Source organism: Drosophila bipectinata, chromosome 2R (genome assembly GCF_030179905.1).
Source record: "Drosophila bipectinata strain 14024-0381.07 chromosome 2R, DbipHiC1v2, whole genome shotgun sequence".
Taxonomy (NCBI): Eukaryota; Metazoa; Arthropoda; class Insecta; order Diptera; family Drosophilidae; genus Drosophila; species Drosophila bipectinata.
In genome coordinates this window covers 20406234-20426766 of record NC_091737.1, presented here as the reverse complement: position 1 = coordinate 20426766, position 20533 = coordinate 20406234, and the positions used below count along the sequence as shown (strand labels likewise).

General features: G+C 51.3%; 3 protein-coding genes across 5 annotated transcripts; 2 read left to right on the top strand and 1 right to left on the bottom strand.

Moving 5' to 3' along the window:
* Positions 1 to 4: 4 nt before the first annotated feature.
* TppII (Tripeptidyl-peptidase II) lies at positions 5 to 5403 on the top strand. Of its 2 annotated transcripts, XM_070278884.1 has the most exons (14): positions 5 to 149; positions 250 to 506; positions 581 to 917; positions 971 to 1520; positions 1585 to 1638; positions 1790 to 2344; positions 2407 to 2528; positions 2589 to 2745; positions 2808 to 3013; positions 3076 to 3239; positions 3298 to 3409; positions 3466 to 4461; positions 4520 to 4847; positions 4910 to 5403. In XM_070278884.1, exons 2-14 carry the CDS (start codon positions 342 to 344, stop codon positions 5280 to 5282), a joined length of 4119 nt encoding a protein of 1372 aa, XP_070134985.1. In that variant the 5' UTR covers positions 5 to 149; positions 250 to 341; the 3' UTR covers positions 5283 to 5403. The 2 variants fall into 2 exon arrangements, with proteins under 2 accessions (XP_070134985.1, XP_017092489.2); XM_017237000.3 differs by lacking the exon at positions 1585 to 1638.
* A 441-nt stretch (positions 5404 to 5844) lies between these two features.
* Positions 5845 to 15010, top strand: Ack-like (activated Cdc42 kinase-like). Of its 2 annotated transcripts, XM_070278882.1 has the most exons (8): positions 5845 to 5899; positions 6676 to 6745; positions 6856 to 7249; positions 7318 to 8400; positions 8460 to 9196; positions 9261 to 9483; positions 13207 to 14508; positions 14569 to 15010. In XM_070278882.1, exons 1-8 carry the CDS (start codon positions 5860 to 5862, stop codon positions 14758 to 14760), a joined length of 4041 nt encoding a protein of 1346 aa, XP_070134983.1. In that variant the 5' UTR covers positions 5845 to 5859; the 3' UTR covers positions 14761 to 15010. The 2 variants fall into 2 exon arrangements, with proteins under 2 accessions (XP_070134983.1, XP_070134982.1); XM_070278881.1 differs by lacking the exons at positions 13207 to 14508; positions 14569 to 15010 and adding an exon at positions 9714 to 12957.
* Positions 15011 to 15083: 73 nt separating this feature from the next.
* Positions 15084 to 20226, bottom strand: Cap-G (Chromosome associated protein G). Its single transcript, XM_070278883.1, has 7 exons — positions 19752 to 20226; positions 19506 to 19682; positions 18628 to 19442; positions 17021 to 18563; positions 16291 to 16959; positions 16069 to 16230; positions 15084 to 15767 (listed from the first exon to the last, which is right to left on the bottom strand). The coding sequence occupies exons 1-7, from the start codon at positions 20007 to 20009 to the stop codon at positions 15165 to 15167; spliced, it is 4227 nt and encodes a 1408-aa protein (XP_070134984.1). The 5' UTR covers positions 20010 to 20226; the 3' UTR covers positions 15084 to 15164.
* Positions 20227 to 20533: the final 307 nt, after the last annotated feature.

The window sequence follows — 20533 nt, the reverse complement described above, 5'->3', positions numbered from 1 at the left end:
TGCCGATAGTTGGTTTGTGTCTAGAGATGGCCATGACATGCCACTTTTATTACATTTTTAAATAATCTGTGAAGTAGTCCTATTTATTTTTGGTAATCTTCATAAAGTTACTCTTTAAACAAATTGTTTTAGGTAGTATTGTTAATTGGGTAAGAAATTGAATCATGTTCTTTCGCCCGCCTTAGGATTATCCAGATTTAGGCGACTTATATACGATATTTATCCGGTATTTCCACTTGTATTCTTCAGTCAGGTCTCGGTCCCACTGGTTCTTCAATCGAACGGCAACCAAAGAAAGTTCTGAGTGCAACAACAACAAAACAGCGGAGAGCAGGAGTAGAATGGCCACTAGCGGTATTGTCGAGTCATTTCCCACGGGCGCACTGGTCCCAAAAGCGGAGACCGGTGTCCTCAACTTCCTGCAAAAGTACCCAGAGTACGATGGACGCGACGTCACAATTGCCATTTTTGATTCCGGTGTGGATCCTCGAGCTACCGGACTGGAGGTGAGTTGGCAGTTTTTGCTTTTCTGACGAGTCTTAACTGCACATTGGCTAACTGCACTTGTGTGTGCTCACAGACGCTTTGTGATGGAAAGACCGTAAAGGTGATCGAGCGTTACGACTGCTCCGGTTGCGGAGACGTGGACATGAAGAAGAAGGTGACGCCGGATGAGAAGGGCTGCCTGAAGGGCCTGTCTGGCAACACGCTCAAGTTGAGCCCGGAGCTCCTGGCGTTGAACACCGATCCTGAAAAATCGGTGCGGGTGGGTCTGAAAAGCTTCAGTGACCTGGTGCCGTCAAAGGTCCGCAACAATATCGTGGCTCAGGCCAAGCTGAAGAGCTGGGATAAGCCCCATAAAACGGCCACGGCCAATGCCAGCCGTAAGATTGCCGATTTTGAGTCACAAAACCCAGGTGAGTCCTTCCACTCCTCTTGCGAAAGCTTAATCTCATGCTCCCGTTTCCAGGAGAAGCCTCCAAACTACCCTGGGATAAGAAAATACTTAAGGATAACTTGGATTATGAGCTGGAGATGCTCAACAGCTACGAGAAGGTGTACAATGATATTAAGACCTCCTATGACTGCGTCCTCTTCGCCACGGCCGGGGGCTGGTTGGCCATCATCGACACCACAGAACAGGGGGATCTAGAGCAGGCTCTCCGCATCGGCGAGTACTCTGTAACACACGAAACCCGTAACGTGGATGACTTCCTGTCGATTTCCGTAAATGTGCACGATGAGGGAAACGTTCTGGAAATCGTTGGTATGTGCTCTCCCCACGGCACCCACGTCTCCTCCATAGCCAGCGGTAATCACAGCTCCAAAGACGTGGACGGGGTGGCGCCCAATGCCAAGATCGTGTCGATGACCATTGGCGACGGTCGGCTGGGATCGATGGAAACTGGAACCGCATTGGTCAGGGCCATGACCAAAGTAATGGAGCTGTGCCGCGACGGACGCCGCATTGATGTGATTAACATGAGCTATGGCGAGCACGCCAACTGGTCCAATTCCGGGTAAGTTGGTTTCAAATAACCAAGATGCATGGTAAAGAAAGCTAATCTGCCAGCTACATTTTAGTGTATCGGATGAAACGCGTCGCAGAAAGAAGATAAAGAAGATGAGTGCGTCGAGGTAATGGCGTATCCATAAGTATCCAATAACTCACACACTCTAATTCTCTTGTCTCTGACCGACACGTTCCATAGCGCCTTACACGACCACACTTGTCCTGATAAGATCTCATAATATCATATATCTAATCTTTTCACTTTTTGAATTGCAGCCGCATTGGGGAGCTGATGAACGAGGTGGTGAACAAGTACGGTGTGGTGTGGGTGGCCTCGGCCGGCAACCATGGACCGGCTCTGTCTACGGTTGGAACGCCGCCGGACATCAGCCAACCCAGCCTGATTGGCGTGGGCGCCTATGTCTCCCCCCAAATGATGGAAGCAGAGTATGCGATGCGGGAGAAGCTCCCCGGCAACGTATACACCTGGACGTCGCGCGATCCCTGCATCGATGGCGGTCAAGGTGTGACAGTATGTGCTCCGGGCGGAGCCATCGCCTCAGTGCCGCAGTTCACCATGAGCAAGTCGCAGCTGATGAACGGCACTAGCATGGCCGCACCTCACGTGGCCGGTGCTGTAGCACTGCTCATCTCGGGACTGAAACAGCAGAACATTGAGTATTCGCCGTACAGTATTAAGCGTGCGATCAGCGTCACTGCCACTAAACTGGGCTATGTGGATCCCTTTGCCCAAGGTCATGGTCTTCTCAACGTGGAGAAGGCTTTTGAACATTTAACGGAACACAAGGAGTCCAAAGACAACATGCTGAGGTAAGTGGTTCGAATTTGTGGTTATAGAAGCCTTAAAATTAATGGAATTCTTCACCCACCAGATTCTCAGTTCGTGTTGGCAACAACCAAGCCAAGGGTATCCATTTGCGTCAAGGTGTCCAGAGGAACTTCATTGACTATAATATAAACATTGAGCCAATTTTCTTCAACGACAAGGAGGCGGGTAAGCTGTCAGCTCGTTTTATGCCATCGGATACGCGTCTTATTCCTCAACCCCTTCCAGATCCCAAGGACAAGTTCAACTTTAATGTGCGTCTGAACCTTATACCCTCGGCCCCGTGGGTGCAGTGTGGAGCCTTCTTGGATCTTAGTTACGGCTCACGCGCCATTGTGGTGCGCGTCGACCCCACTGGCCTCCAACCGGGAGTACACAGCGCTGTGTAAGATCATATTCATGCCGTAATCGATGCAGTTTGTGATCCATTTTCTAACCACTTTGTAGGGTTCGTGCCTATGATACCGATTGTGTGCAGAAGGGTGCTCTCTTTGAAATTCCTGTGACCGTGGTGCAGCCTCATGTTTTGGAATCCGATCAGAATACTCCTGTTTTTGAACCGGCCTCCACCAAAGGCGACAAAAGTGTAGAGTTCCAGCCCAACACCATCCAGCGAGACTTTATACTTGTTCCGGAAAAGGCCACTTGGGCGGGTAGGTTCTTATTGGTCTTCAAAGACTACAGATTTCTAATAGACTTTCTTACTTTTTTATAGAGCTGCGCATGCGCATCACCGATCCCAATCGTGGCAAAGATGTTGGAAAGTTTTTCGTCCACACAAACCAACTGCTGCCCAAGCAGTCCTGCCGCAAGCTGGAGACCATGAAAATTGTGGCAGTGGGCTCTGAGCAAGAATCCACCATGGCTTTTAAAGTTAAGGTAGGAGGATGATACTCTTTGGTGTAGCCTCGCATTTTCTGATAATATCTCTTTGCAGTCTGGCAAGATTCTGGAGCTTTGTATCGCCAAGTATTGGTCCAACTATGGCCAAAGCCATCTGAAGTATAGCCTGATATTCCGTGGAGTCCAGGCACAGAATCCCAATGCCTGTGAGTGTTTCTAGCATTAGAATCATTACTGTTTCTATTAATCCTTTCCTTTGTAGACGTTATGCATGCTGGCCGTGGCATCCATAAGCTGGAAGTTGAGGCTTTGGTTTCGGAGGACGTGCAACCGCAGTTGCAGCTCAAGAATGCCGCCGTTGTGCTGAGGCCAACGGAAGCAAAGATCTCGCCTCTGAGCGCCACGCGTGATGTTATTCCGGACGGGCGTCAGGTGTACCAGAACTTGTTGGTCTATAACCTGTCTGTGTCCAAACCTGCTGAGGTGGCTCTGTATGCCCCCATCTTTAATGACCTTCTGTACGAGTCGGAGTTTGAGTCCCAGATGTGGATGCTCTTTGACGCCAACAAGTCTTTGGTGGCCACTGGCGATGCTCATTCGCAAACCTTCTACACAAAACTAGAAAAAGGAGACTACACCATTCGCCTCCAGGTGCGCCACGAGAAGCGCGAGCTTCTGGAGAAGATTGCAGAAGCCAACCTGGTAGCTGCTTTCAAAATGGCGAACGTGTTGTCCCTTGACTTTTATGAGAACTACAACCAGTGCGTTGTGGGCGGTCGCAAGTTCGTTTCGGCTCCACTGCGTGGCTCCACCCGTGTGCTGTACATCGCCCCCATTGCCCAGGAGCGTCTGGCAAAATCCAATCTGCCACCACAGTGCGCCTGGCTGACTGGAAACTTGGTCTTCCCGCAGGACGAGTCTGGACGTCGTGTAGCGCTCCATCCTTTCACCTATATTCTCAATCCCGCGGAGAAAAAGACGAACTCGAATGGCTCCGCCAATGGATCCAGCAATGCAGCAGGCACTGCAGCAGCCGCCACCGCAGCTTCTGCCACTGCTGCCAAACCCAAGGCTCCGGCAACTCCACCGGCAGCCACATCGGCGGGTAATCCAGCCGCCGGCGACGGAATCAATGTCCAGAGTGATGCGCCCGTGGAGAACGGAGGATGTACAGGTTCTCCCAAGAAGGGCAAGTCAAACGCCGATGATTATGCCGAAAGCTTGCGCGATTTCCAGTGTTCGTACATCAACAAGTGCGGTAAGTTTCGGGGAATGCTGAATAATTTAAGACTGCATCTAATCTGTACACTTTTCAGAGCTCGAAATGGCGGAAAAGATATACAACGAGGTGGTGGCCGCTCATCCCAAGCACCTGCAAGCGCACCTGCTGCTCATCCAGAATATCGAATCTTCGCAGTTGAAAGTTCAACTGCCGTTGACCTTTGTCAACGCCCAGAAATCCATTTCCCAGGAGTCGGGTGAGGGTGCCGAGAAGCAAAAGGAGGAACAGAAGAAGGTTTACAACGCCCTGGAGCGCATTATCAAGTTGGCCGACAAGGTGATCGAAGAAACAGATGCCGGAGCCCTGCTTGCGTACTACGGCTTGAAGAACGATACCCGACCCGATGCAGCAAAGATTAAGACGTAAGTGGAGATATCGGTTGATTGTTCGTATCTAATACGTTTGGTTTCCTTGTATCCTCCAGAAACATGGACAAGCAGAAGAACAATCTCATCGAGGCTCTGACCAAGAAGGGCATCGCCATAGCCAAGCGGGCCGTTCTGGATGACGCCGTCAAGGAGCGTCTGTCCGACATCAATGATATCTATACCGAGGTCATTAAGTTCGTGGAGGCCAACGACTCGAAGGCCATTCAGTTCGCACTGTGGCACGCCTACGCCCACGGGCACTACGGCCGTATGTACAAGTATGTTGTGAAGCTCTTCGACGAGAAGCGTTCACGAGAGCATTTCGAGGAGTTGGCGGCCATCAACGGCGCCCTGGGTCACGAGCACATCCGCGCAATCATTAACCGCATGATGGTCACCGCCTTTCCCAATAGCTTCCGTTTGTTTTAAACGCGAACCGTTCAAGCGTACATTAGCCACAATAATTATTCACGATTTCATGCGACGATTGTTTTTTATATCTAAAGTAATCCAATATGTATATGAATAAAAGCTATTAACTAAAACATAATCATGGTTTTAAATATTTTTGTTTATAAAAGGTGTATTACGTATTCGAATATTTGAATTCTATACTCACCAAAATCACATACTCCCACTACTTGATCGTTTTCCAGCACTGTTCCCACCTGAGCAGTGGTATTACTAGCCCTTCAACTTATGGTCATACCAATTGCAGCAAAAAAACAAAAAACAATGCAGACGCACACGCGAGAGTAAAATGGGTAAGTTTGACAGAAAAAATTCAGATTATCGGCGAAAAAGTATCCTGTTATCAGGCCGACAAATGCGGCTAGAAAGTGTCAAGTGAAAAATGAAGGAAAATCAACCGGAAACTGGTTTTCTTCCGCTACGTAGTTCCGTTGCGCGATGGCCTGGGGTGTGTGAGTGTGTGTGCGTGTATGTATTGGCCGATCGATTTTATTTTGCATATTCAAGGACAAGCGTAGTCCTGCGGGAAAGTACAATGGAGCGGCACCCATTAGTGCTGCACTCACGATACGACGGTTAGTTCTCCGTTTTCCGGCCATCCGGCGATGAGTCAAATTGCAAATCCCAAGATCCCGGGTGCGGGCCTTTATCAGCCCCGCAATCTGTTTGCTTGCATTTGTTGCTCATCCAATACCATCCCCATCCCCACCAGCATCAGCACCAGCAGCAGGCGCAGCCCCTCCGTCTTCTGTCGCAACTCCCGAGGGGACAAACAATGGCCCCTGGATGTTGGTTGAATGACAAATGCGGGCGCAGCAGAGCACCAACAACACCACAAGAAGCATCCAACAGCACGGCAATAAGAATTCTGTGTCAATGTGCTCACGTACAAACACACCGCTGGTCAAGAGAATAGTTCTACCTCTTCAATTCTTTGCTTTTGTTTCTAATCTGGCTCATGGGCCGACTGGCTCTGGTTCCGCGGCTTCAATTACCAGAAAATATCATCCGAAATATGATACCCTTGATACCTATTAACTTCCCCGCAATTGTTCAACATTTTCGTATTCAAGAGCCGCTCCGATAATGGAGATGTGTGTTTTTTAAATAATTTTTGGGGGTAGAACGAACCAAATCGAATCTCTGGGCCAGTGCGTTGGCGGATCGATCGTTAAGGAAGTTATTTATTGCCTAGGGTATTCCCCCCTTTTTAGTTCCCCGATGCCGAGCAATGAAAACATCAAAGATAAGGGCCCCGGGATTTGTTTCTTTTGTGTGGTCGTTTATCGTTTATGTACCCGAAGATCTTAATGTGTTTATTTATATATATTCTCTTCTCCTCTCTCTCCAGAGTGTCCACAAATTGATTTATACGAATTCCTCACAGAGTCCGAGCTGCAGCAGTACTACAATGCCGTCAAGTGAGTGACCCAGAAAGCGGAAGCGACTCCCACTCAGACCCCCACCTGCCACACTTTTCACTTTTCCACTCTTCTCTAATTTTCTCCCCCCCCCATTGCATTCCCAACAGAAATGAATTGAAAATAACGAACGCAGCCCAGTTCAAATATGCGGCGGATGAGGATTTGCGTTTTATCGGGCTCTCGCGACCGGAAATCCGGAGGCTTCGCAAGTTCTACGAGAAACACTTTCCCCACAGCTACCTCAGCAAGATCAAGCGTCTGCTGCAGGCGCCCGCCACGATAGTGAAGCGCGAGGAGACCCCAGGCACGGCCCAAGTCTCCCAAGATGGCAGTACCGCCGCCAGCTCATCGTTGGCTGCCAAAAATGGAGCGGGCTCCCCCGGCAAGGTGCCCAACAACAAGCACATCATCCCGGCGGACTCGATCAGCGTCAACAAGCAGCTGGGCACCGGGGAGTTCGGAATTGTTCAGCAGGGAGTCTGGACCAATGGCAGCGAAAGGGTGAGTCCGTAAACGATCCTCTTGAGCTCACAATGTAATCACCACTAATTGCATCCGATCGTTTCTAGATCCAAGTGGCCATTAAGTGCCTCTGCAGGGAGCGCATGCAATCGAATCCGATGGAGTTCCTCAAGGAGGCGGCTATCATGCATTCCATCGAGCACGAGAACATCGTTCGACTGTACGGCGTTGTCCTGGCTACGGACTCCCTGATGCTGGTCACCGAGCTGGCCCATCTCCGTTCGCTGCTCGAGTGCCTGAAGGACTCCGGTCTGCGGGTCAGTTTTCTCACCATACCCACGCTCTGCGAGTTCGCACTGCAGATATGCAATGGAATGCGCTATCTGGAGCAGAAGCGCCTGATCCATCGGGACCTGGCGGCCAGAAATATTCTCGTATTCAGCAAGGACAAGGTCAAGATATCGGACTTTGGACTGTCGCGCGCACTGGGTGTGGGCAAGGACTACTACAAGACTAATTTCAATGTGAACCTGAAGCTGCCGATCGCTTGGTGTGCCCCCGAGTGCATCAACTACCTGCGCTTCACCAACGCCTCGGACGTGTGGGCCTACGGCGTCTGCCTGTGGGAGATGTTCTCGTACGGCTTCCAGCCCTGGGCTGCGCTCACGGGTCTGCAGATTCTCGAAGCCATCGACTCGCCCAACTATCAGCGGCTGGAGCAGCCCGATTGCTGTCCCAGCGAGTATTATACCCTGATGATGAAGTGCTGGCAGGACGACGCCGCCAAGCGTCCGCGGTTTGGCGAGATTTACGATCAGCTGCCGGACATGAAGCCAGAGCAGCTAAAGGCGGTGGTCAACTGTGCGGAGCCGAAGAAGGATCATCTTTTGTACCGTCAGGGAGACAACATCACCGTGCTGGATAGGAATACGGGAACACCCTTCTGGAAGGGAGTGCTGAGCACGGGAAAAACGGGCTACTTCAACCCCTCCAACACGGTGGCCTTCCTCGAGGGCTTACCCAGCTCCAGCCGGGACTCCTTCAGCCGAGCCAGCGACCACCGGATCAGCAAGCGCAAGCTGCGCACGGAGATGATTTCCAAGCCGCAGAACGACTTCAAGCATACCGGCCATGTGGGCATCGATGGAGCCACTTTCGGGGATATCGCCTTTCTGGGCAGCTCACAAAATGTAAGTAGCCTCCATGTCCCAGTCGTGAGCACCTACTTATTGTGTTTCCTTCCCTGTAGTACAACCACGTCCCCAAGCAGATAGTAACGCCCTACAAGCCTTCGGAGGATATCGAACAAACCCCACTCCTGCTGCCGCCGACGCCAACGAGCCCGGATTCATTGCAAACGGCCAGCGGATACTTCCCGGAGGGTGCCAGCAGCACCACCTCCATGAACCCCACATTCATTCCATCCGCCGAGCACACGCCCAAGCTGATAGCCACCAATGGACAGAGCTCGTTTGATTTTGCCACCGGAACCGGGTCCACCAATCCGTTCTTCCTCAACCGCAGCGACGATGAGCAGCTGGAGTTCGCTCTCCAGAACAACAACTACGGTGGGGACGGCAAGAGCCTTAATTCGGGCGAGGCTGGCTGGCGTCCCAACTCTCGGACGGTGGGGGATGACCTGCACGAGTACCACGAGATTTCGGACGACGAGATGGCGGCCGATAAGCTGGACTTTGGACCGTCTCTTCTGGACGAGATCAACTCCATGTTTGGATCGATAAGCGGGGCGTCGGGCAGCCAGCCCAAGTCACCAGGTTTCGACCATGTTAACAGCAAGAACGAGTTTGCGGAAATGTCCGCCAAACTGGGCCAGAAGAGCGGCGACACGAATGGCAACAAGCACGGGCACGGATTGTTGCCGACGCTGTCGAAGAAGAAGACCTCGGGAACGGTGAAACCCATTTCCGTGAAGGACGAAAAGATTCTGAATCATGCCATCGAAATTGCCAACGAGATAAGCTCCAGGTGAGTTCCATGAGAGGATCTACAACTCATGGTCTGATATTAAGACTTGGTTACTTTGTTTCAGATCCATGATCAACCTGGTTTCTGACCAAACGCCTGCCACCCACAGTCCTAAGCGCAAGTTCAGCTTTCGATTTCCGCATTTAAGCAACAGCGTTGACAAGTCTGGATCCCTGGGAGGCGGAGCAGCCTCCGGCACTGCCCTGACACCCACCCACGGCAATGCCTCGCCCTTTTCCAAAAAGAAGAACTTCTCCGAGGAGCTGCAAAGCATTCCGGACATACAGGTGAGGAATTGGAGCATCCTGAACTATAGTTTTATTCCATTAGAGCTAGACCTTAAAGATCCTGATGATCTGCGACCTGACACACGATCTAATCTCCGAGTTTTGTCTACACTCTGCTCTTTCTACTCCCCCACATATCATTGCCCGTTTCATTTCCTTGTTTTGGTTTGTGTTTGGCTTTTGTTTTGGTTGTTTTCTCGTTTCCTCCTCCACATTACCGATCCGTGTAGCGTTTCCGCTCCCTGAGCGAGATCAAGAACGGAACGGACCTGCGGGTGCCCATCTTCGACAAGGAGAGCTCCGACTTTCTGTTCGAGAAGTCGCGCGAAATCCTCAGCAGGCCCCTGAACCTGGAGCGGGAACGGGAACGGGAGGAGAATCAAAAGACCAAGAGCATCGATGACAACATCATGGACATTGAGAACACTCTCAAGGCGCTGAACCTCGACTTTATGCACACCTACACGGAGCTGGACAAGAGCGACTCCAACGACACCATCCTGAACGATCAGCTGCCGCAGCTGATGAGTCTGGACGATGGCATCAGCAGTGCCACGGGCAGCTTGAAGTCCGCCGTCTACAGCTACAGCAACGGAGTGCAGACCATGTTCGATTTCAACGCGGCCACCAGTCACCTGGACAAGCACTTGCAGTACATGCACAACCAGGCCCAGCTGAGCGCTGCCGCCACGGCTTCCGTGGATCCCAAGCCGCTGGAGGACAAGCGGTCCAGTACGCCGGACACGGGCTTTGCCTCGCGGGACACCAACATCTCCCTGTCGCGGAGGAGCAGCCAGAAGTCCAGCTACAGTCCACAAGAGAGCTTCCATTTCCCTCTGAAGGGTGAGGCCCTTTTCAGCGCTCCCCCTGTGGTCATGTCCGGGGGATACACCAGTCTCAAGGATGAGCTGGGCTACGAGAGATTCGGCAACGGCGCCACCAAGCAGATGCTGGCCAGTGCCTCGCCCATCAAGTCGGGAACTGCCGGCTCCATGTACTTGGGCTCGAAGGGATACCGCCAGCGGTCGACCTCCTTCAACGAGAGCTTCCACCCGATTTCGCCCGTGCTGTCGGAGCCGCCGCAGCGGGAGCGGGGTGTCATCCAGCGGCAGGTGCGGCTGGAGCACCAGGCGCCACTGCCACGTCGCTCTGCGTCCTACAAGCCCCGCTCGATCAGGGCCCGCACCCTCAGGCGTCTCAGTTACAATCCCATGACCTTGGACTCCAGTTCCTCCAGCGGTGAGGAGCCGGTGAAGCCAAGTCTGGCCCGCTCCGAGTGCGACATCCGGGCCCGGGTGACCAACAGCTCCAACACTTCACTGGGGAGGCGTCGCAGGGCGGGATTGAATCGCCAGGTTCAGTCAGCCTGCCACGACGAACGCGAGGCCATAATCTCCCCTCGCCAGATCTACGGCTCCAACTCGAGCATCAAGTCGGCGCCTCACTACAATCTGGGCGGGCAGCGACGCAGCTTCCATCGGGGTGGCGCTGGGATGGGAGTCGGTGGCTACGAGCACTTCCAGTACGAGGATCGCATCTACGACTTTGGAGGCCGTGGGCCGGGCAACAACTACAATGTGGGACACGCCAGCTATCTGAGCTCCGGGCAGAAAACGAGTTACATCCTCAATGGCTCGGAGTTGCCGGGATCGGGATCGGGATCCTCCTCGGCTGCCTCCTCGGCCGTGCAGGCCACCTACAGGGCCGGAGCAGGAGCCGGCCTGCAACGACCAATGAGCGGAGGAGCTGCTCTCCACGAGTTCGACATCAGTCGGCTGACGGGAAAGAGTCCCACGTCCAGTCACTTCGTGGGCAGCTCGCCGGAGGAACTGAAGCAGCGCCAGCTCTCGGCAGGATCGCTGCTGACCAAGCCGCAGCGACCCACAGAGTTCCACTGGCCGGAGAAGATACACGCCTCGGCGGTGAAGCAGCACGAGATGCACTGGCGGCAGATGCAGCACCAGCAGCACTCCGCCACCACGATCATTGGCTTAGCGGGAGCGGGCACTGCGGTGGCAGTGGCAGGGGTGAGGAGGTCCAGCGACAGCTCCTCCTCGTCGAGCACGGAGAGCGGCGATGAGTTCCAGTTCCGACGCGAGTTCGTGGCGCCCCGGATCCCGCCCAGCCCGGCTCCATAACTAAGGAAAATGCTGAAATACGTTCTCAATTTACTGTTCGGCAACGTGTTGTCGGATTAGATGGCGACCATGGAGGAGGAGGAGGATGGATGGCTAGGAATGGGATGCGGGCGGTGTTGTGTGTTTGTGTGTGTGCGTGTGTGTTTGGATGGAAGGAAGGAGATGGAGGGCGAGGATGGCGGGTCGAAGAGTAAATTGTAGAAGTATTTACAGCGAATAGGATATATATTTTTTGTATTTGCATTTTTTGGTAACGAGATGAGAGTGTGCCTTATAGGAAAACACCGAAGACCTCTCAGAACAGATAATAATGATGTGCGTGCTCCGCGCATGCGCAGCTTCCAACCCATTGAATCAGCTCCATCATCCTCATCGATCATCCAACTCTCTAGATCTCTCTAAAAATACTCAATACCGTAGACTACAAACGATAGAATCTTGAAATCTTCAAATCTTTCACCCCCCAGAATCAAATATAATCTTTAGAGATATAGAACAAAATAATGAATGGCTTCCAAGTGGAATAGAAAAAGTTCAACAAGTTTTTTTTGTAAAGAAATCCCAGCAAGAGCTTGGTTGTCGGAAACAGTATTCCAAGGCGGCACACAGGATCGGGTGGGGAACTAGACAGGGTAGAGTATTACCTATGGCCGGAGAGTGCTCCAACTTTTCAGGCTCGAAGGCGGTAATTTTAAGACTCACACACACAGACACGGCGGAACAACAACATCAACCGACATACACACACATCCGATACACACACACAACTGTTGACAATCCTCAGAACTTGTCCACACATCAGAAGACATTCGTCGGATCAGGATTCGTCCCTGATCAGGATTATGTGCCATATCCTGACGCGTGCATTTTTTATAAAAAACAAAAACCAAAGATAAAGATTAAAAACCCGATTCAGATTCAGAAGCATTTAAGCTATCAAAACCCTAAAAGTATCTATAAGATTGGAACTAAAACTAATCCAAAATAAAAAATAAAAAATCACTTGAATTGAATTGAACATTTTTGATAACCTCACTAAGAATATATATTATATATGGAATACTTACTAAAAGATTTTCGCATTCTATGCATTTATGGATAACTCGAATTGAAAATATGATATATACAGATTATATATACACCTAATTGACTCTAAAATCAACCTAAATATATGTATACAACTATGGCGATATTCTAAACTATGCGTTCGAAGCGTTTCAACCCAGAGAACCTAAAAATCTACTCGAGTATTATACACAACAAGCCCCTATATTAATGACTCAAAATCGACCTAAACTAAAAAACTAAAAACTAAATTCTTAACTAAGATAAATATTTAACAAAAAATAATTAAAACCAGAAAAGAGTTTGCATTCCAAGAACCAAACATGTTAATTGGTAATCAAAAAAAAAATTAAGAAAAATAAAAAGTTGTGCATATTTAAAGGGATTTAATAAAGGAAACCTAATTCTGAATTTCAATATCGGGGTGTTATTAATACAGTTACCATATTTTAGTAACCTTTAACCTTTAGTTCTTTTTATTTAATTTTTTTTTTAAATTTTATTCCCCTTCCCCCGACAGTCGCTGATAGGAAAGGAGGGACTCGAGGCCTACAATAGCCTCATCGAGAGGAAGACCCTACTAGACATCGGACCCAGTCCTGCAGCCACTCTGCTCCGCCATCTGGACACCGATGAGTTCGACTTGCAGAGCCTGCACCAGTCGCAGCGACCCATGACCCTGCCCACCCGTGGAGCTGCCCAGCGGGTGCGGAAGGCAGAGTTTTCCGCCACCTTGGGGCGCCAGCATGACGACACCGCCAACGCCAACTCGCCATCGCTGGAGGCTTGCGAGAGCCCCAGCTACATGGTTCACGGCAGCTACAAGTTCCCCGAACCGGAGAAGCAACCGGAGCAGCTACCAGAGCCCGAGGCCTCTAATCCCATACCCTTGCCACCGCGAGAGGGCAAGAAGCAGGTGAAGACCAGCACCAAGCGGCATGTGCGCAAGTATCCGCTGATTATTCCGGCCAACGGGCTGCAACGAACCCTCAGCAAGCTGGCGGACTTTGGCGATGAATCCGGGAAAGCCAACGATGTATCCACCAGCTCCCCATCCCAGCAGCTTCAGAAGAGCCGCTCCATCGAGGTGGTGGCGGCAGTCCGGCCCAGCAGCATGAGGCGCCCGGTGCGTCCGTCGGAGCGGGAGTACGAGAACATGCCTTCTGTGGGTGGAGAACCAAGTCACACCTACCAGAATCTGGACAAGCTCGCCCCGGCCGACGCTGCGGGACTCACAGACACCGCTTCGCTGCAGTTTGAATCCATCTTGGAGTCGGATTCCAGCAAGGAGGGGATCCTGCAGTCGCCCGACGTCACAGATGGCTTCTACAACTTCTCCATCCAGAAGGATCACTACAACAAGGGCAAGGAAGCGGATCAGATCCCCGATGACGAGCTGCGCAATCTGGACATTGAAGGCAGCCGGAAGACAGCCACTCCGGTTAGCACCTGCAGTGCTGTGGAGTCGGAGGATGCCCAGCCACCGGCAGAAGTGGCTCCGGATGCGGCAAGTCGCCGGTATTCCAGTGCGGACAACGAGCTGTCGGGGAATGCGCTTTTCAAGAAGGTCCGAGCCTCCGTTAACATGGCCATGAGTCGGAACTCCATTGGAGGAGAGACCAGCTTACCTACCCAGCCAGTAGCCACCGCAAAGCCTCAGACTGAAGCCGAGTATTTCGCAGCCACAGCAGCACGGCTGGCGGACTCCAACTCCGTGAGCTGCGAAGACCTGTTGGAGTTCTCCGACAAGAAACCGAAGGGTTGCGAACGCGGCGTGGACTCGGATGAAGTGCGCATCATGGTGAAAGTATTGGGAAAGGATGTGAGTATACTTCTTATCAGAAACTCCAAAAAAAAGGGTAACTAACGCCTTCTTCCACAGAGCACTCCGACTCGCTGCCTGGGAGCCCTGGAGTTCATCAACTGGGATGTCCACAAGTCCATCAAGTTGATCAAGCTGCAGAATCTGGTCAGCGAGGCGAATCTCAGTCTGGCCGATTCCTTCGCGGCCCTGCAGCAGCACGAATGGGATCTGCACACGACGGCCCACAAACTCAATGGCCTTAAACTTTAATACTCCCCCCCCTCCTCGAACGAACCTCGATTGTATTTTAAGTCACCACCCGTCACCTGGAAATGTTCCAAACGACCGTCGTTGCCTTAACCCCCGTAACCATCCCTCGTAGCCCTAAGGACTAATCTGTAATCACTGCTCTTCATTCGTATCGATCGAATCTCAGCATGTACTTATCGAAGCATGCTGGCTCCCATGCCAGTTACCAGCAGCATCAAAATACACAATTATACGCATTTACGGATATTTTCAATAAATTATAAACCATTTTATAAAACCGAACGCTCCAGGGGTTTAAATTTTAAATTAAACGATTATTTATTAAAAATATTCCCTATGGTTAGTACCTACAACGCTAAATTACATAAATATTGTACAGATTGAACCAGAACATTGAGTAGAGATTAGACAGCTTTCCGACGACCCCGCGTTCTATCCGCCGACCCGGACAGGGATGTTGAGGCGACGACGGCCCGGGTGACCCGCTTGGGTGTGGACACCTGCAGCTGACCGCCACTGAGATTCATCTCGAGCGACATCCGCTTGCGGGTCATGCACATTGAGTTGATTCGTTGGGCTCGCGCCGCATTCCGGGTGGTCACCTTCGGGGAGGCCTTGGGAGTGCTGCTGCTGGGCATAGTTCTCACAGAGCTTAGGGTCTTGTTGACGGGCTGCTTGGATTTGGTGGATTTGGGCTTAGGCACAGGTTCCTCGGCTTCCGATTCCTTTTCCGACTCTGACTCCGTTTCGGCTGCCTTGGGCGGCATCCGGTTCTCCTTCACCGAGGAAGTACTCTCCGTTGGACTGTTCGTGTTCTGGACCAATCGCTCCCGACGAGAGCTCCGTTCGTCCAGGCGCTGTTGCTTGCGCAGCGGAGAGTTGCGAGGAGAGGAGGAGGCTGGCGAGCCAGTTGTCTGGAAGGATCGGGAGTGGTGATCGCTACTCGTTCGCCGGAGTATTCTTTTCCGGCCATTCCGCATGGGCGTCTCCAGGGCCAAAACTTTCCGCTAAGGAGAACAAAATCAAAGGAAACAAAAAAAAAAAGAACGTTTAAAACAAATGAAGCAGGAAACCCAAGGGATGCGAGATTCTAAGCTAGTGCATCATTACAGACAAGACATTGCAGACTTAAAGGAAACAACGTATTGGATTTCAGTTTTGGAAACATTGTTGATTGTTAATGTAGATTGCAACTTGAAGCTTAAACTAAACAAAGTGTGCTTGTCCTTTCCCAACGAGGTGGATCTCTTGCTGCCTGAATCCCTTTTCGAGTGACTACAGCTCCTAGCGCATGCGCACATTACTCACTTTGCTGGCGGCGGTTGCGGTTGTGGTGGTCTGGGATGTGGATGCTCCCGGGGCTTTCCGATTTCGCAGCGTTCGCAGTCGCACGTGGCTGGCATTGGGAGCGCTGGTTGCATTCGGAGAGGCAGCGACTGGAGAAGCGTCAATGACCTCAGAATCGTTCGACTTGAAATGATAAAAAGTTAATATCCTTGCTACATCCTGATTAGAATTACAATCCCTTACCTTTTCTGCCCTTACAGGACTCTCGGGAATGGTTTCTGCTTCTGAATCCTGCGGCTCCAGAGTCTTTTCGGGGGTTTTCGATGACCTGGCCATGGCCCTTTCCAGCCGACGCTGCATTTGCGGCCTGCGGAGATTCCTCTTGGATGTCTGCACCGCCTGCGCTTCGGGAGTCTTCTCCTTTTGGGCTTCTGCTTCTGGCTCTTTTTCAGCTTCCGATGCCTGCTCTCCCAAAATTCCCTCGACCTCCGACTGGCTGGCCGCCAAGGAGCGTCGCAAGTATCGAAGTCCTACAATGTTGTCTCGCCCAAAGGTGGTAATGATGGGCTCTGCGGCGGGCGTTGGGGTCTCGGCAGCTGCTGGGGCTGCAGGCGCGGCTACCTGGGCTGTTTCCTCGCTCTCTTGCGTCGTTGTGTCCTTATTGGAGTTTGTCAGTGTGGCTTCGGTTGAAGATTCTTCGAGATTGGGATCAGCTGGTTCTGCAGCAGGAGCTGTAGCTGTAGCCGGGGCCGGAACCACAGTTTCAGATTGTAGAGTGGTAACTGTGGCCGTGTCACAGTCGTCATCACTGTCGCCGTCCTCCGGGTTCTTGCGGGCGGGCGGATTAAAGCTACCATTCACCATAAGCTTGAAGTCCTCGAAATTCTTTGTCATGCGCGGTTCCAATTCGTTCTACAAAGATGGAAACCTTAAATGTAGGACCTAACCAGACCAATAGTTGGAGAACACTTACTGCGATCAGCTTGTCTGCCATGTCGAGCATTTCACTCTTAATGTCCGGCCCGTTGAAGACGTTCACCTTCAGATTGGTCAGTTCTTTGGCCAACAGACGGCACATCTCCTTGCGCTCCGTAAAGTAGTTGTGGATGTAGTGGAGGAAACTCAGTGCGATTTTGTTGTGGATATTCGTCTGTGGGGTGCTCGATTCCTGCAGGGTCAGGTCGATGAAGAACTTGGTTACATGATCCGGCTGGACGCCGTTTAGGGGCGAGTCGAAACTGCAGTTCATGATCAGCCACAGGGTGTTCAGCAGGCAGGGCTGGAGGAGTTGCTGTTGCTTGCGGGCCACCAGCTGCTCGAAAAACATGCCCAGCACCTGGCTGATGATGGGCTCCGTGTTCGGGTTGAAGTAGCGCTTCAGAAGCAGCTCCAGCACTTCCGGACGGTCGTCCAGGTGCCCGCGGAGCACCAGCCGGCAGAGGCCCCTCGCTATGGCCACACCCACGCCTTTGTTCTGCACCCTTTCCATGTAGTGGCACATGACGACAATAATGTCGGTGGTCTGTTCGTTGGTTTGGGATGTGCTTCCATCGTCGTCATCATCGTAGAGGTCGATGTTGTACAACTGGCGCCGCTTGGACTTGGATAGGTGGCTGGTATTGCCTCCGCCGTTACCCTGGTTGAACTCGCTGAAGTATTCCAGGCCATGGTGGTCCAACATCTCCAGCATGCAGTTGGCTGCCGTCTCGCACAGACGCACCACATTGTTGTTGCAGAACTGCTCCACCACAACCTCAAACACCTCCTTGGCGTAGGCCTCGTAGAACATGCTGTAGCTGGTTCCGCACTTGATGGCCCACTCGAAGATGTCCACTTCGGTGGAGTGCAAGTAGCGGCAGATGAAGTCTTTGTACAGCTGACAGATGCTCGGAGTGAGCGTGGTGACATGCGGAGAGGCCACCATGTAGTACGAAACGTACAATCCCTTGAGAACGCGATCCTGTTTGGAGAGCTTGGGACGGGCTGGCATTTCTAGGCCGCCATGCCGCTCAAGCAGGGGACGTATCAACTCCGTGTAGTCCTCGGTGGCGATTGCCTTCTCCTCGGTTACCGCCTGGGCTCGGATGTACTCCTTTTGACGCACGAACGTGTCCTCCTGTTCCTCCAGCTCCAGGATTCTAACCTTCAAAGCAGTTATCCTCATCTTGAGCGGCGTGTCCAAGTCGTCCAGCAACTTATTGATCAGATTTCGGTCGTGTACAAGCTCATTTTGCTTGGTATTCAGTTCGCACAGATCGTAGATGATCTCAATGAAGAACTGCATCCTGTCGTTCATGTCGGTCTCCAGCTGTTCCATACACCGGACCAAAACTGCGACAATTTTGTGGTCTAGCAGACAGTCTTTTAGCAGAGTGTGGATCAGCTTTCGCAGATTCTCACGACCTATTTCATCGCCCAGGTCGTAGGACTGCAAGATCTCCACCAAAGAGAGCAGCATATTTTGGAACTCCACTTGGGCAAACTTGTCCATGTCAGGTTTTTGAAACTGGCAGAATCTACAAGAGCAAACAGACTTATTAGAAGGGTTCAAGGCTATAAAATATCAAATCGAAGTCTTACTTTTCAACGTAAGTACAGAAAACACTCAGTTCCGGCAGAACTGGGTCCGTTTCCTGCGGCACGGTTTCCAGATAGTCGCTAAGACACTGCCAGTAGAGAAGCAGCTCCACATTGAGAGATTCGTGGGGGATGCAACGATGCAGCTCGCAGTCGTCGCTCAGGGGAAGCAGCGCCACTAGCTGGTCAATGTCCGTCTGCTCGAAGATTACGCGCAGCATCTGCTTGGCAACGCGACGGAAGCGAAGCAGTTCTTCCTCGTTGGAGTCCAGCTTTAGGGCCGCCGTCAGTTGGATGAAGTTCTGTTGGTACGACTCGATCCAGGCCTTGAGCATAAAGTTAATCACCGTTTTTCGTACGTTGGCCGAGCTCTCGTTAAGGCCCTGCTCCAGCAAGGTGAGCCGCTGAGCCACTTTGTAGGAGCGGACCGGATAGTTACACATATTGAGGTACGTGTGACGACGCACCTTCTCGTCCACATCCCACAGACGCTGCAGGATGTGAGGCACGGTAATGTAGTTCCTTCCCATACACGTTATGATGCACTGGCGCACACTAGGCGATGGATCGGAGGACAGATGATATACATAGGCACACACCACAGGATCGCTGGGGTTATCCGGAATTTGGAGACGCTGCATGGCCAGCACGGCTTGCTTTCGCACGCTTGGCGAAACGTCCTTAACACGTTCCAACATCACGTCAAGGATTTCGTCGCACTGTGTGTCGTCCAGAGCCGCATTTGGGCCCAATACCTTCAGTATGAGATTCACAAAGTAGCACATGCGATAACGAATGTACGGATTGCCGGAATAGGTCTGTTTGGATGGAAATAAAATATTAGTGCCCCGAAAAGTAGGCTAAGTACAGTAGCTACTCACAGTGAGAAGCCAGTGGAAGGTTTCCGGCAGCATAGGATGTGTGAGCTCCGAAGCGAAGCTGGAAACAAAGGCGGCGCAAAAGTTGAGAGCACGGTTGCCATTCTCGTTGTTTTCCTCCGCCTCTAGGACCGCTTTTAGAACCCCGATGAAGGTGGCTAGGAAGGCCTCGTGTCCCATCTGGAAATTCATTCAAATTCGGGTAATTCCCAATTGAGCGTATTGATGTGGAGACGCCTCAGCGCTTACCCTTGTGTACAGATGCTGCATCTCCTTCACGTACTTCTGGTGCATGGACTCCTTGTGTTCAGCATGTCGCATCAACGCATACACGGCCTGCTGGGATCCATCTATGGCGGCCTGGGTGTGATCCTGGCCTGACACCTCATTTTCCTTCTCCGCGGTGGCTGCAGTTTTCTTGGATTTCTTGGAAGGCGCCTGACGCTTTTTGGGCGCTACTGGCTCCGCCGTCTCCTTCTCCTTCGCCTTTTTCGTTGCCCGGGGCATTTTTTGGGGGATTTTGTGTAGAGATCACTGCGATCAGCGCCCTAAATTCGATTTGTGTTTATCCCGATATAGTGTACAGCAATTTTTTTAACTGGCGTCGCGTTATTGCTCTTTCCTCTTTCCACCCCGTTCGCTTGTTAAATTCAAACACGCGTTAGGGAAAATTAGTACATTGCCAGCGATCGATAACGATATCGCCCGCTTGTCTATCGATTTCGTCGTTGGCATTTTAAAATTTAAATGAACTTAGCATCAATTGTTACTGTTTTTTAATTTTATTTTCACTAACTAGCTTATAATTTTTATATATAAAATGATTTAGTATTATTTTTTATAATAAATTAAGTATTCTATTGTTTTGATATTATCGTGGTGAAAATGTAGTTAGCATTTGGGATTTAGGGGTGGGTTTTGAAATCTCAGTACCTGGAGTACAGTCTGGCAATTAGAAAATATGTTTGTATCTTAAAGATAACTCTGACTGGGGTGAAATTTGGGACGTTATCTATGTATAATATTTACCA